This window comes from Osmerus mordax, chromosome 9 (genome assembly GCF_038355195.1).
Source record: "Osmerus mordax isolate fOsmMor3 chromosome 9, fOsmMor3.pri, whole genome shotgun sequence".
NCBI lineage: Eukaryota > Metazoa > Chordata > Actinopteri > Osmeriformes > Osmeridae > Osmerus > Osmerus mordax.
The window spans coordinates 13,798,105-13,812,095 of record NC_090058.1 but is presented as its reverse complement, the minus strand read 5'-3'; the positions used below and the strand labels follow the sequence as shown (position 1 = coordinate 13,812,095).

Here is a 13,991-nt window from a genome sequence, read left to right as displayed (position 1 = left end):
GACCACGGGTTGTAGACTGTGAGATGGAGAAAGTTCAGTCCTAGTTCACTGACCAGCACTCACAAGCAGCTAAACCCCTGAAGCACTCCATAGACCCTAGCATGTACGCGGATGTTAGCCTCATCCGCATCAGTGCTGCTAAGTGTTGGTCTTTTTTCCTTTACATTTTCATAATGGCACAGTCAGATGTCGTGTACTCGTAATGGGGGCTTGCGTGCCTCCTGCCCGCAGGCCACTGCTCACCGAGGTAGAATGCATCTGGCATTCACGTGATCGAATGAAATAAAAGACCATTATATTATTCGCAGTAATTGCAGACTTATTGAAACGAATGATTCAATCAGCTGATTTAACCTATCCACATTACAGGTGATTGAGTAACTGCAACGTTGCTTGCTAGACGGTTACTGGCATAATTTTAAAACCTTTTAATTCACAGTGTTTTTATTTTGGGAGCTTTTGGGGGATGGGCTTGACTGAAGTAGAAGGATTCGCTGGTCGGAAATGAATAAACCATGCCGTATTTGTACTTTAGCCAGGGACAGTATACGCCTATAGGCTACTTAAAACATCCTCCCGCGTGCCTGGCCAGGGCTGGCAGTGCTAGAAAACTCAATAGACTTATTCTCCACCTCTGACCTTTCACCTCTCTCTCCATTCAGCCTGAAATGTCAAATCTGCTGGAGCCGCACGGGGGGCAGTGCTTTGGTGCTGAATGGAGACCGCTGAAAAGAGGGCCCGTTCTAAAAGGAACCCAAAGGTTAACATCAATCCATCTACAGTTAAAAATAACCCCAGTAGCCAAGGAATATAACAGGCTGGCTTGATCATGTATTCAATCATCTTCATGCAGACTAGGTCACATGGAGTGTCAGGGCTGTGATGAATCAGGGTCAGGGGAGCTGTATAGTTTCTGTTTGGCTATATGCCAGGGTACAGAGGCACTATAGCGTCTATAAGGTGTGATAGTTCATAATAGTTACAGTATGGAGAACATGCACTATAAACCCAAACAAATTAGCAGAACAAAAACGATACATATTTATTATTAACAAAACATTGATACTGTATATGTATTTTGTAAATTACCTTTATTAAACACATGTAAACACGTACATATGTAAAGTATTGTCTTCTGCATCCTCAAGATATACATTTCTTGAATATTTATATCATATTTACATCGATAGGTTAGGGTTACCGACACAGTAGGTGATCTTCATGCAAAAGTGAAATAATCTGATCAAAAGATGCGTAATAGAGGTGGTAGGTGAAACACCGTTGGGGGTGAGGGGTAATCTTGTATAGGAATTTTTTTTATTAAACTTTTTACAAAACGAAACAGGTTTTTACTGTAGAGTCTATGGGGAAATCCCTATCAGTATCACTGATTGTATTTCTCCTCTCGTTCCCAGGGAACCGGGTCATCCTGATCCTCCTCCACTGCAGTGTTCCTGCGCTCGGTCCAAAAAAGTGCCACATCCGGAAAGGTCTTTGCCGTGCCGTCAACAACTTCTGGCCTCGCGGACGAGGACGCTCTTTCCAGCTCCAGCGCAGAGTTAATAACCATCGGTCCTGTCTCTGATCCGTTTCCATCCGCTTTAGGACCTCGGCCTAGGGCGATGTGTTTGGAGGTTCTGCAAGTTAGAAAACGCCACAGGGCGGCCAGCCCCTGACGCACATCGTCGTATATGCTCAGGAAGATGATTGGGGATAGAGCGCTACATGCATACAGGAATACCTGTGCAAAAATGACCAGACCAACAGGCGGTTTAACGTTTCCAAGCTTGATCCATGTCCATGTTCCCCATTCCGGCAGGAGCATGAAAGCGTTGGCGCCACTGACGCAGAGCATCACAGGGATAGCCTTGGTCTGGAGTTGCGGACTGGCTGCGTGGTTCATTGTGGACTTGGTGTTGCGTAAGGCTCTGGTGTAGAATGCAAGACTGAAAAAGATCGGGATAACAAAAGTAGCAGTTGGGTAGATCTTGTTGAAGACGTTCATGAAGTCGGAGGCGCAGATCGGCATGTCATAGACGCAAAGGTCGATGTCTCCATATGGTTTTAAAGAAACAAACATCACTTGGGGTATTGGAAAGCTCATGGACGCCATCAGTATGAGCACCAGAGCTCCGTACACTTTAGTCGTATTAAACAAGTCGCTTTTAGACGTGCTTGTAACAAAGGTATGTCTAGCGTTGCTCGAGGCTGCAAGGACCAGCGATTTGGCCACCAGGCAAGAGTGCTGAAACCAATCCGCTGTCCTGCAGACGAAAGTCCCCAAAGTCCAAGTCTGTCGGTAGTATGTCATCGCGCGCACAGGAGCGCACAGCACCAGGATCAACAAGTCGGTGGAGTTTAGGGTGACGAGGAGCGCTTTGAATTCGGACCCCCTTCCAGTTGTAAAATCGTGAGTGAGAATCAGTAGCACGAGCAGATTCCCCAATCCTCCTGTCACACTAATCCCTACCAGGATGGCAGGTAGAACCGTCTTGGTGTTCTCCTCTGGGAGCAGTTGAGCCCCGCCAGCAAAATCAAGAAATGACATGTTTTTCGGTAAATCAAAATTCATATTTTTGTCCTTTCTATTTCTAGCAATAGTTTTCAAAAACGTTCAATTTGGAAGTAGCCTATTGACATGAACAGGGCGCTTCCCAATAAAACCCAGATAGAAGGAACTGTCCACGACCCCGTGGTGCTGAAACACCGCTGATGCGCCACGATTCTACCAGTGGGAGAGCTGGCAGGTGCGCTATTTTAAGTGCTGCCATTTAGTGTCGTCAACCGCTCGCGTCATTTGATCGCTGTGGCTTGAGGCTACAGCCAACCCAAATCTAGAGGAGCCTACTCTAACTGCAAACTAGCATCCTGATGCGGGATAGGTTCAAACCTTCGTAAAAATATATGGCAACTATATTTAGGTCGAATTTGACTCATTTACAATAACTTTTGAACTATAACTTATTATCTATAATAACTTGTTATTGGGACATATACAATACCAATTGTAATCTCGTTGACTCAAACGAGTTACTCTTTGAAGAGGCATACTGTTGAATAATGAAATGCATGTGCTTGGGTATTCTGTGTATGTTTGTGCGTGTGTGTGTGTGTGTGAGTGGAGGGGGGAATAACCTTTTCCGCTGTATACAGAAGGGACTGTCAGGTTGTCAGTAATGTACTCCCTAGGGGTGATGGTGACCTAGCTAGTCTTCTTTGGGCCCTCAGACCATCTTCTCTGACCGGAGTCCTGCAGTTTCTAATGCAAGGTGCACGGCGTTGTTGTGAGGAGATTTTGCTGTAGACTTTATTTAGCCTCGGGGTGTGCGTAGGGTACCCACTCAAACACTGTCACCTCCTCTGAGACCGCCTGTTGCTAGGAGACCTGGGCCACCGTCGCTGAATAGTGAGGTTGGTGAGGGGAGCATGAGGAACTATTAACTAACTACTTATTGTTACTACTACTACTAACTAATTATCGTTACATTTACTTACTACTTATTATCAGTACTACTACTAGGCTTACTAACTATTTACTATTATAACTATTACTACTACTTACCACTTACTAACAATTTATTATTATTACTACTACTACATCTAATTCTTGTTACTACTACTTGTGCTACTTATTATTATTATTATTACTAACTACTGTTTTATCCGTTTATTATTACTACCCAGAAAGCTGTCTGGAGGGGTAGTGGGGACACACAGAGAGCTGTCTGGAGGGGAGTAGGGGCACACAGAGAGCTGTCTGGAGGGTAGTAGGGGCACACAGAGAGCTGTCTGGAGGGGAGTAGGGGCACACAGAGAGCTGTCTGGAGGGGTAGTAGGGGCACACAGAGAGCTGTCTGGAGGGTAGTAGGGGCACACAGAGAGCTGTCTGGAGGGGAGTAGGGGTACACAGAGAGCTGTCTGGAGGGGAGTAGGGGCACACAGAGAGCTGTCTGGAGGGGAGTAGGGGCACACAGAGAGCTGTCTGGAGGGGAGTAGGGGTACACAGAGAGCTGTCTGGAGGGGAGTAGGGGCACACAGAGAGCTGTCTGGAGGGGAGTAGGGGCACACAGAGAGCTGTCTGGAGGGGAGTAGGGGCACACAGAGAGCTGTCTGGAGGGGAGTAGGGGTACACAGAGAGCTGTCTGGAGGGGAGTAGGGGCACACAGAGAGCTCTCTGGAGGGGAGTAGGGGCACACAGAGAGCTGTCTGGAGGGGAGTAGGGGTACACAGAGAGCTGTCTGGAGGGGAGTAGGGGCACACAGAGAGCTGTCTGGAGGGGAGTAGGGGCACACAGAGAGCTGTCTGGAGGGGAGTAGGGGTACACAGAGAGCTGTCTGGAGGGGAGTAGGGGCACACAGAGAGCTGTCTGGAGGGGAGTAGGGGTACACAGAGAGCTGTCTGGAGGGTAGTAGGGGCACACAGAGAGCTGTGTGGAGGGGAGTAGGGGCACACAGAGAGCTGTCTGGAGGGTAGTAGGGGCACACAGAGAGCTCTCTGGAGGGGTAGTAGGGGCACACAGAGAGCTGTCTGGAGGGTAGTAGGGGCACACAGAGAGCTGTGTGGAGGGGAGTAGGGGCACACAGAGAGCTGTCTGGAGGGGAGTAGGGGCACACAGAGAGCTGTGTGGAGGGGAGTAGGGGCACACAGAGAGCTGTGTGGAGGGGAGTAGGGGCACACAGAGAGCTGTCTGGAGGGGTAGGAAGGGCACACAGAGAGCTGTCTGGAGGGGGAGTGGCTGTTGTTTTTTTTCTGCTACTCTGGGTGAATCAGATGTTCCCCAAGGCTCTGATGAGAGAAGGAGAGAGAGAAAGAGAGAGAGGGGGGGAGGGGGGAGGGAGGGAGAACATTAACAAAAAGCCTGGTGTTCTTTGAGAGTCTAAATGAATGGGGTAGTACTTCCCTGGGAGACAGTACTCTCCCTCAGACAGGATCCCAAGTTGTTTTCAGACCACAGGGATCATAGTGTTTAAAAGCAGACCTATGCCAGTATTAATCTATTTCTAGAATTCCTTGATGCAGAAATGCTCTTGCATTGTAAGCAGGCTGCCCCTTACGTTAAGTGCAGTAAATAAAGAACAAGCTAACAACAAAACAGGAAGCCGTGATGATGTTTTAATATGGTTGTATATAACTTTTGATTGGAGAAGTGACTACCAGTGCTTGTTCAACCACTGATGTGCATGTTAAGGGACTTGTTCATGTGACATGTCCACTGTTGCACACACATCACATTATCTCCAGCAAGCAGAGTGACAGTTACCAAGGCAATGCATTAGGAAATCAGTAAACCTGCAAACAGACTCTGACAGTGTCCATCCCTCCTCTGAGCCACTCCCCTCCACCCACCCCTCCTCTGAGCCCCTCCACCCACCCCTCCTCTGAGCCACTCCCCTCCACCCACCCCTCCTCTGAGCCCCTCCACCCACCCCTCCTCTGAGCCCCTCCCCTCCACCCACCCCTCCTCTGAGCCCCTCCCCTCCACCCACCCCTCCTCTGAGCCACTCCCCTCCACCCGTCCCTCCTCTGAGCCCCTCCACCCACCCCTCCTCTGAGCCCCTCCACCCACCCCTCCTCTGAGCCCCTCCACCCACCCCTCCTCTGAGCCCCTCCACCCACCCCTCCTCTGAGCCCCTCCACCCACCCCTCCTCTGAGCCCCTCCACCCACCCCTCCTCTGAGCCCCTCCACCCACCCCTCCCCTGGTCGTCTCCCTTTTAGACTGTGTAGTTCACATAGTTCACATGGTGTGACATGGATGCTAGTTTTCACAATGTTTCTGGAGACACAGCAGTCAAGCATGTTTCATGATTATAATATTGGTGTTCATTTTTAACTCAAGGAAAACAACAACAAAGAATTCCTATTGTAAAAGGTCAAGAAATGTGAAATATCAGCCCCCCTCTGCACCTGTGTACTGTGTGACTGTGTGTATGTGACTGTGTGTGTGCCTGTGTGTTTATCTGAATGTGTGTGTGACTGTGTGTGTATGTGAATGTGTGTGCCTGTGTGTGTGACTGTGTGTGTGTGTGTGTGTGTGTGCTTGCAGCTAGACCTCCCACAGATTCCGTACAGACATGACAGTGTGACTTACCATCACCTCAATGATCCAGTAACATTAGACACAGAGAAGGGACTTCCGACAGATACCTGTCACGGACTTGTTAATCTCTTTTAGCCTATACAGGCAAGCGTGATGAAATCTCACACAAAGCCCTTTGTTTTTGTGTTTAGACATTTTTTACAGAGGCACTGGCCCCTGTAGGCCCCTGTGTAGAACCGCCACTGACTAGGACTGTGACTGCGAAGGAGAGGAACCAATTCGACTTGGTTTCATTTGACTTACAGTTTTTCCTCGATTGCTAACATACATTTCTTGAATGTACGTTTTCTCAAAACTCTAAACACATATTTTGATGCTCACACCTTTCTAACCAGACACTTGACTTTTGACCCAAAATTAAACATTGTGGTCAAAACCATATTATATGTCGTAGAAACCAACCTTTGCATTCAAATTAGACACAAAACCATCAAATACTATCAACCTTCTGAATACCCTTTACATGCTTGCTGGGAGAAATTGATAAACTATTATAAAAAGGTGTTTATTATCCAATTTCTATAATATGACCCTGAATTTCCACTGTTCCACTCCATCAGTCTGATACCATGTGAATCGTGCAATCACACAAATACTGCAATTGTCCTTCTTACAGACTGTTCCATTTTCCACTCAAACATTCTACAGTACAATACAACAATTACTTGTTGAACTATCATGCTTGTAACAACTAGCGGCCATAGTAATGTACTGAAAGTCACCAACACAAATTTGCCAAAAGGGAATTTGCGGAAAAAAGAAAGAGGCCTGAGAAAACAAGGAAATAAACCGAGAGTGTTTCCCCCCCAGGTAGGAGGGTTAGATACGCTTCATTCCAGACAATCGATGCAGCTCTAAAACGGCTCAGGTTTGGCTTTGCTCTCAGTCCAGCTTCCCTCTCTTCTCCCTTAATGTCATTCCGTACTGCTAGTGGCTCACCAGAATGTTCTGGTGCTGCCCCCTAGTGACGCCCACTGTGCATCTGTCACGCTGCATTTAGGATTGCGTGGATGTAGAATCACACAAAACTTACAATAAAACTACTAGTGCAGGGGCATGATGCAGCCAATGATTAAGATGTTGGTTACTGTAGTTGATTCAGTGTTAACTTAATTGGAGTTTGTGGACATGGGTAAAAGCGTTTCACAGTTTGATATATATATATATATATATATATATATATATAACTGTGCATCCACATGGATTAACAGTTAACCTGTTAATTCATTACGGTAACTTAACAAAATTGACGGATCTATACTGAAAATAAATTATATCCACTTTATTGTATTGCTGTTGGCTAGCCAGCATTTTATCCATAAGAAGTAGTGCTGACTGTCAACACTGACACAACACAGGTTGGATTACCACCTTTCAAAGGGTTTTCTTTATGGATGACATCAGGTGTGATGTCGATGAAGTACTGTGGTCTAACAGGGAGGAGAGACTGGAAGCCCAATGAGAGCCTAATATTTAATGAGATTAAAACGATAATAAACATGTTTTTCTCAAATGAAGACTGTTGGTTGAAGAGTGACAACAAGATGACAACAACATAGACAACAAGGCTGCACAACTATACATGCTGAGCGTGTCTCTGCACACCTGCACATGGCATTAAGAAAGCCGGCTAAACCAAGTTTAGGCAACAAAATAATCTATATATATATTTTGAACAAATTAACAAATTATTCTGTCCTTTCTTCTGCAATCCTTCTCTCATCTCCTTCTCTATCCTTTTCCCCTGCTCTCCACTCCATCCCAAATGCTGGATAAATAAAACCAAATAAAACCAAACCAAGTAAAATATACCTTTCAGGCGTGAGGAAACTAGAAATACCGTTGTCTACGTAGTAGGCCTATCCCATAATACAGTCACATTAATTCGATTTTGAAGACCAGCACCTTTTAACAGGAGGAAGAACTGTCGTCTTTAGATTGACCACCGGAGAGCGGCAGAGTACCATTATGTAAAAGCGCCTGACTGATGCACGGCCTTAACTCCACCAGCAGAGGGCGAGTGGCCTCTCTCTCCATCAAGGTGGACCTGTCTGTGAAGAAAGGGCAGCTTAAAAGAACGACGTGATGTTTGAAGGTTCCTTAAGCCTTTTCTGCCCGTTTGGGGAAACTATAACAGAAAAATCAAGTTTGTGGTGGTAAACTGCTAGGCCTGTGATCTTGACCTTAAACAGTGGACAGACACAAACACACCATGGGGCTTTTACACAGAGAAGCACTCCCCCCCCCCCCCCCCACACACACACACACATGGAGATTCATGTAAACACACACACACATAAAAACACAAACTGATTAAACTTGGGTTTTCCATGCATACACAGGAAAATGTCATTTTTGTTTAATCTAGATGACTTGTAGGTTGTTGCCTTTATGCATACAATCATGCCCCGCATCAGCCTCCGTACATAATGAAAAGAGCTTATCAGGATTCTGGCCCCAGGGTGACGTCGATTTTCTCTATTTCCTGCAAGGACTTCGCTGGGAATAAAGCGAATGCCACTTTAAGCATGTGACCAACCGGAATCACCGCGGACAACGTGTGCCGCCGCTTCTTCTGGAACTGAACAATGACTCAGAGAGAATAAAATGAAGAGTTCAATTGGGAAGCGATTAAAATGAATAGAAGCCATGGCCAGATAAGACACATACTATTTCCTCATCTATTTAACATTCATTGAATTGAATAATCCGCTCTTATTATCGTAAATAGTCTGCATATTTACCCTGAATATGCTAATTTATGTTAGCTTCAAGCGCTCCATGACTTAATATTTTTTCATCAATATATGCATATCTCTCCTTGATTCCTATAGGCTATACTGTAGCTATTTGAAGAGAGTAGGTGGGGATTGAAAAAGAGGAAGAGAGAGAGGAAGAGAGAGATCTGTTAGTCCTCATTGTTTGTGTAACTTTCCCCTGGGCCAAGCCAGTTACATTTCAATCAAAAGATTCATTGTAAAGTCATTATACCAAACTAGGCACTGATAATTGGCTGTCACTTTGCATAGTGTCTGCACTCTAGCTGTGGGGCAAATGACTACGGTCTTATCTCTCACTTTTAAGGGAAAATAATGGACAATTTATCATTTATCTTCGCAGCGAAATAATAACAAGTTAAATGTCATTCCCCGTGTCGTGCCTTTCAAATAGAAATGTTGGCTTGCATGGCCTCGTTACCCAGGCTAAGAGGAGAGAAGATACATTTATAAAAAGCTACATGAAACCCGAAATAATTTACATTTCCTGGCTTGACTATAACGATTGCATGGACAAATAAATAAGGACAGACGTTTTTCTTTAATCAACATAATGGGGCATAGGGAATTTGCATTTTGTCAGCAAATTAATGTTTCCATCCTGGTTGGTTGATGAACACCTTATATAAAAGTTGAACACATTGCCATACATCAAGACCCGTTATGTAAATAGCTCATTATTTGAAGGCAAAAACATTAACTTGATTGAAGTCGTATATTGAGATTCGTCGGCTAATTCAGTTGATTTAGTTATTCAGTTATGTTCTTCTCTTGTAGGCCTATATCCTATATAGGCTAATTGAACAAAATTGCGGCCTTGGCAAATCAGAGATGATAACATGCCATCATAATTTCTCATTTAGGCAACTCCTCGATTGATCTAATCAATTCATTCATCAAGAAAAGCTTAAATGTATAGGCTATAGGCCTGTATAGTTATAGTCAAGGGTCTAGCTGGCAGGAACAAAGGCCTACTCCCTTGAATTTAACAATGTTGTCCTTCATTTTAATCATCCAATATAGGATAATGGGAGCGTGAAAGAGGGCATTACTCGTGTCAAAAAAGGACGACATTCATTCCCATTCGTTTATCGGATTATGTCGAATTCGAAGGACAAACGTAAAATGACTCGTTTGGAATTCAAAGGCAACTGTCGACACGGCGACGTGTTTGAACAAGGATCAATCATCAATCAGTCTATAGGAAAAACGAGACGCGAAGGATACAGAGATTAACAAAGCTATACCAGTTGTGTTGACAAATAACCTCTAAAATCCCTTCAATGAATGCACGCAGCCACGCGCCTTTGGCTTTGACACTGGCCAGTGAAGAACGAGAGAGCAGTGGTGAAATCCTATTCAGATGGTAAATTCCAGCTGAATATATTTTTCAACAACCTAATAACAACACAATTATTGATGTTTAGTTTTATCGTTGCGAGGTTGCGTCTCCTCTATTCTCCTTCTGTGCTTACGCAATTTACATGACACAGAATAAACTTTGTACCTGAATCAGTGCTTTAAATTCTCTCCTTAGTTTCCTATATGCATTTCCATTCATTTATTACATTTCTAATCCTAGCAAAATTTTGCATGGATTAGCTAGTGAAACGTTGCACACATGATCTCAGAGTTGCTGATATAACATCATCATCTTGCAACACAATGCAGTCAACTGTTTAATATCATTGCTGCTGGCAGTAAAGGCCTCATTGAGAACTGAACATGAGCTATGGTCGCTTACTCACATCTAAACTTGAATAAAAATGTAAAGATAAAAGCTTAAAGAATGTTAACTTTATTCACACATTTACTGTATGGCCTGACATACAGAATACAATGCAAACACACGATCCATCCTCCTTGCAGCACAGAAGGTTCCAGGTGTGACAGGAGGACCCTCCATGACCAGCCTCAGGGGACGATGTGTCACCCGAGGTCTGAGACAGGGGCCTTCTCCTCTTTAGCATCATGTGTCGCAGCTTCATGACCACATCAATAGCGTTTGTCACAGTGTGTCCGTTTGGAGGTCAATCGCCATGGTCGCAGCAAGGTCGGGAGGTGTGGCCTTGCTGAGCCGGCGGGCTCCTGCACTGCAGAGGGAGGACAGGGCCCCGGAGCAAACAGTCTGTTCATGTAATCCTGACCGTCCCCTTTCCCAGCACCTAGGAGAGGAGTTGACCGTGGTGGTTAAGAACCCTGGTCCCTCGACTGGCACGTCTGCTGAAGACCCCCCCCCCCCCCCCCGCCCTTCTCCACACACACTCACACACACACACACACACACACACACATATATTGTTCCTGAAGTCGAGCAAACAGGATCAGCACAGGTCTACATATGAGGCTGTGGACACAGATGTGCCTGAGTGGGCCAGACAGCCAGTTCGACCCTGGGCTCGTCTCTCTGGGGCTGGAGCTGAGGTTGAGGTTAGGGCTGAGGTTGAGGTTGGGGCTGAAGTTGAGGTTGGGGTTGGGGCAGAGGCTGGGAGGGACAGACCAGAGGAGCCCACTTGGAGCCCTGCTCTTCTACGTTCATGTTTTTAAAATGAGCAGTAAAATATATGAAAGTCTTGCTAACTACGTTAATAACTAGTACAGCTGTATTAGTGGTCTATCTATGTCTCTCCCTCTCCCCACCACCCTCTCTCTCTCTCTCTCTCTCTCTCTCTCTCTCTCTCTCTCTCTCTCTCTCTCTCTCTCTCTCTCTCTCTCTCTCTCTCTCTCTCTCAGACACACACACACACATGCAGGGGAGCACAGTTCCTTTCTGTTCCATCTGTGGGTGGGGGGTCGATCAGAACAGCTTTACAATCCTGAGTTTATAAAAACACTCAGGGTAGATCCTCCTGGGAATTGCCCCGAGCCGGGCAACCCAAACATGGCATTACAGGAGGCTTACAGCGTCTCCCCCCTCCCTGGGGACTTCAAACAGCGAGTACAGCCCAGTGACACGGCCAGTTAACCTCACCCTCCCCTCATGCTACAGTGCTACCTCCATGATAGCAAGGTATACCTATTATCCTGTCTGCTACAGTGCTAGTCCATATTAGCCAGGTATAACTATTAACCTGTAGGCTACTCCATATTAGCAAGCTATACTTGAAACTACAGTGCTACTCGATTTTGGCAAGCTAATACCTCTTTGCCTGTATTTGTGTGTATACTGTGTGTGTGTCAATGTGTGTGTGTATGTGTGTGTGTATGTGTGTGCGTGTCTGTGTGTGTACTGTATGTGTGTGAGTGTGTGTACTGTATGTGTGTGAGTGTGTGTACTGTATGTGTGTGTGTGCGCGTGTTTACTGTGTGTGTATGGCCCGCTCTAAGATCCTCAGAGGACAATAGCTCATAACATGAGCAGGTTTCCGTGGTGACTGATGTGTTCATTAATGGGGCCTGTTTGAAGCAGATTAGCCTCCCTGTGTGTGTGGGGGGGGGGGGTGACTCATCCCCCTGACTCCTCTCTCTGAGGGCCCAGAGTTGTGACTCCTCCCCCTGACTCCTCTCTCTGAGGGCCCAGAGTTGTGACTCCTCCCCCTGGGGTTAGGGAGGGGTCAAACACACACAGACAGGTCATCTTAGCTATCCTTGGTTCTTCAGACTGAGTGACAGCTGTGGGTGTTGTACCATGTCAGCATGAGGAAAGACACACAGTCAAATCAGAATAGGGCAGATTTTCTTACCAGCAGGAGGCGCCATATACAAGAAAGTGCCTCTACTAAAAGGTTCCTTCTACGTGTTACATTGCTATGGGGAGACAGAAAGACAGAGACAGACAGAGATATAGATATAGATATAACAAAACAATGTGCTGTCAATAAACGCTCAAACGTAATCAGCCACTGATTGACATCTCAAGGATTCAAACCGCTGCCAATTCCCACATGTTCCTCAACCTCAGTTTAGCGGATAATTAAAATATAAATCGCAGCACGACTACTAAATCCTTAGTTAAATCACACAAAAGAACCCACATCCCCAAACTGGTAAACTGATACCGAATTAAATCCCCAAAAGAAAACCACGGCGAGCTCAGCCAGCTGCTCAGAACAAGTGCCGGCTGTGCGGCCGGTCGGAGAGAGGTGGGGCTGCCCTGGGTTACAGTGCTCGGCGCTACGTTAATCTACCGCCCTGTTTAAACAGGATTCGCCCACCGTCAAACAATAACAATTGGCTGCTCTGAATTTAACAGATCTGTTTGGAATTTCAATAACTACCAGGCCTTTCCCCAGGGGCGGGGTTAGTTGGAACTGCCTTGATTACCGGTGCTTGTGTCCAGGTCTCCCTGCGTGCCTGTAGGTAGCTTTATATCAGACAGACCTACAAATGACTGATTATGACGGGAATGATTAGGAGATGAACGTGGAGAGCGCTGAAATGGCTGGAGGCATTTCTTTTTTTACATTTGGATTCTCTTCAAATTTATATTTTAATAAGAGATAATTTTCAGTATATGCAGAGCTGTAGAGGCAAAAGTACAGGATCCTCTATGAAATATGCTTTATACACGTAATTTTAAAGGGAAAGTGGTTGGACCTGTGTCATTGTTCCTATCCTCGCAGGTTTGTGTGTGCTCAGCCTGTGCAGATAAAAACGAATTAAAGACCATCCCCTGATGACACCTGATCTCCCCCAGACAACCTAAATATTTGGATTCTAGTAAAGCCCAGCAAGGCCTCTATGAGCAATCAGCTGAGAATGACCATCACAGGTGTTCTATAGAACAAGGGGGACGGGACGGGACTCTAGAACAATACAAATTTTTGTATGACAACCAGTAATACATACAGATAGGCGTATTGTACCATTATTAATTATACCATATTTTCTGATGTGTCATAATGATTATTAACTCACTATTCATAGTTGATTAATTATTCCCCCATGTACTCCCATGTTTAGTGTGCAGTCTAGTATATGGGGCCACAGGGTGACGGCAGAGTTGGGTAACGTTACCTTTTAAAGTAACTAATTACAGTTACTAGTTACATTCCTTGTAAAGTAACTACGTTACTTAGTTACTTGCTAAGGTGTTAAGTTACTTTTGCGTTACATTAAGAAAAGTCTTTTATTTCTAAGACAATTCACCTTGGTCACTCTTATGCCCAGAAGGCA

At 45.5% G+C, this 13,991-nt stretch overlaps 1 protein-coding gene across 1 annotated transcript; it reads right to left on the bottom strand.

Moving 5' to 3' along the window:
* Positions 1 to 1,384: 1,384 nt before the first annotated feature.
* Positions 1,385 to 2,572, bottom strand: LOC136949139 (G-protein coupled receptor 151). The gene has a single exon (XM_067243346.1). The coding sequence runs from the start codon at positions 2,570 to 2,572 to the stop codon at positions 1,385 to 1,387; it is 1,188 nt and encodes a 395-aa protein (XP_067099447.1).
* Positions 2,573 to 13,991: the final 11,419 nt, after the last annotated feature.

Coding starts and splice junctions, on each gene's coding strand:
- LOC136949139 (XM_067243346.1), bottom strand. CDS start 2,572: ATGAATTTTGATTTACCGAAAAACATGTCATTTCTTGATTTTGCTGGC.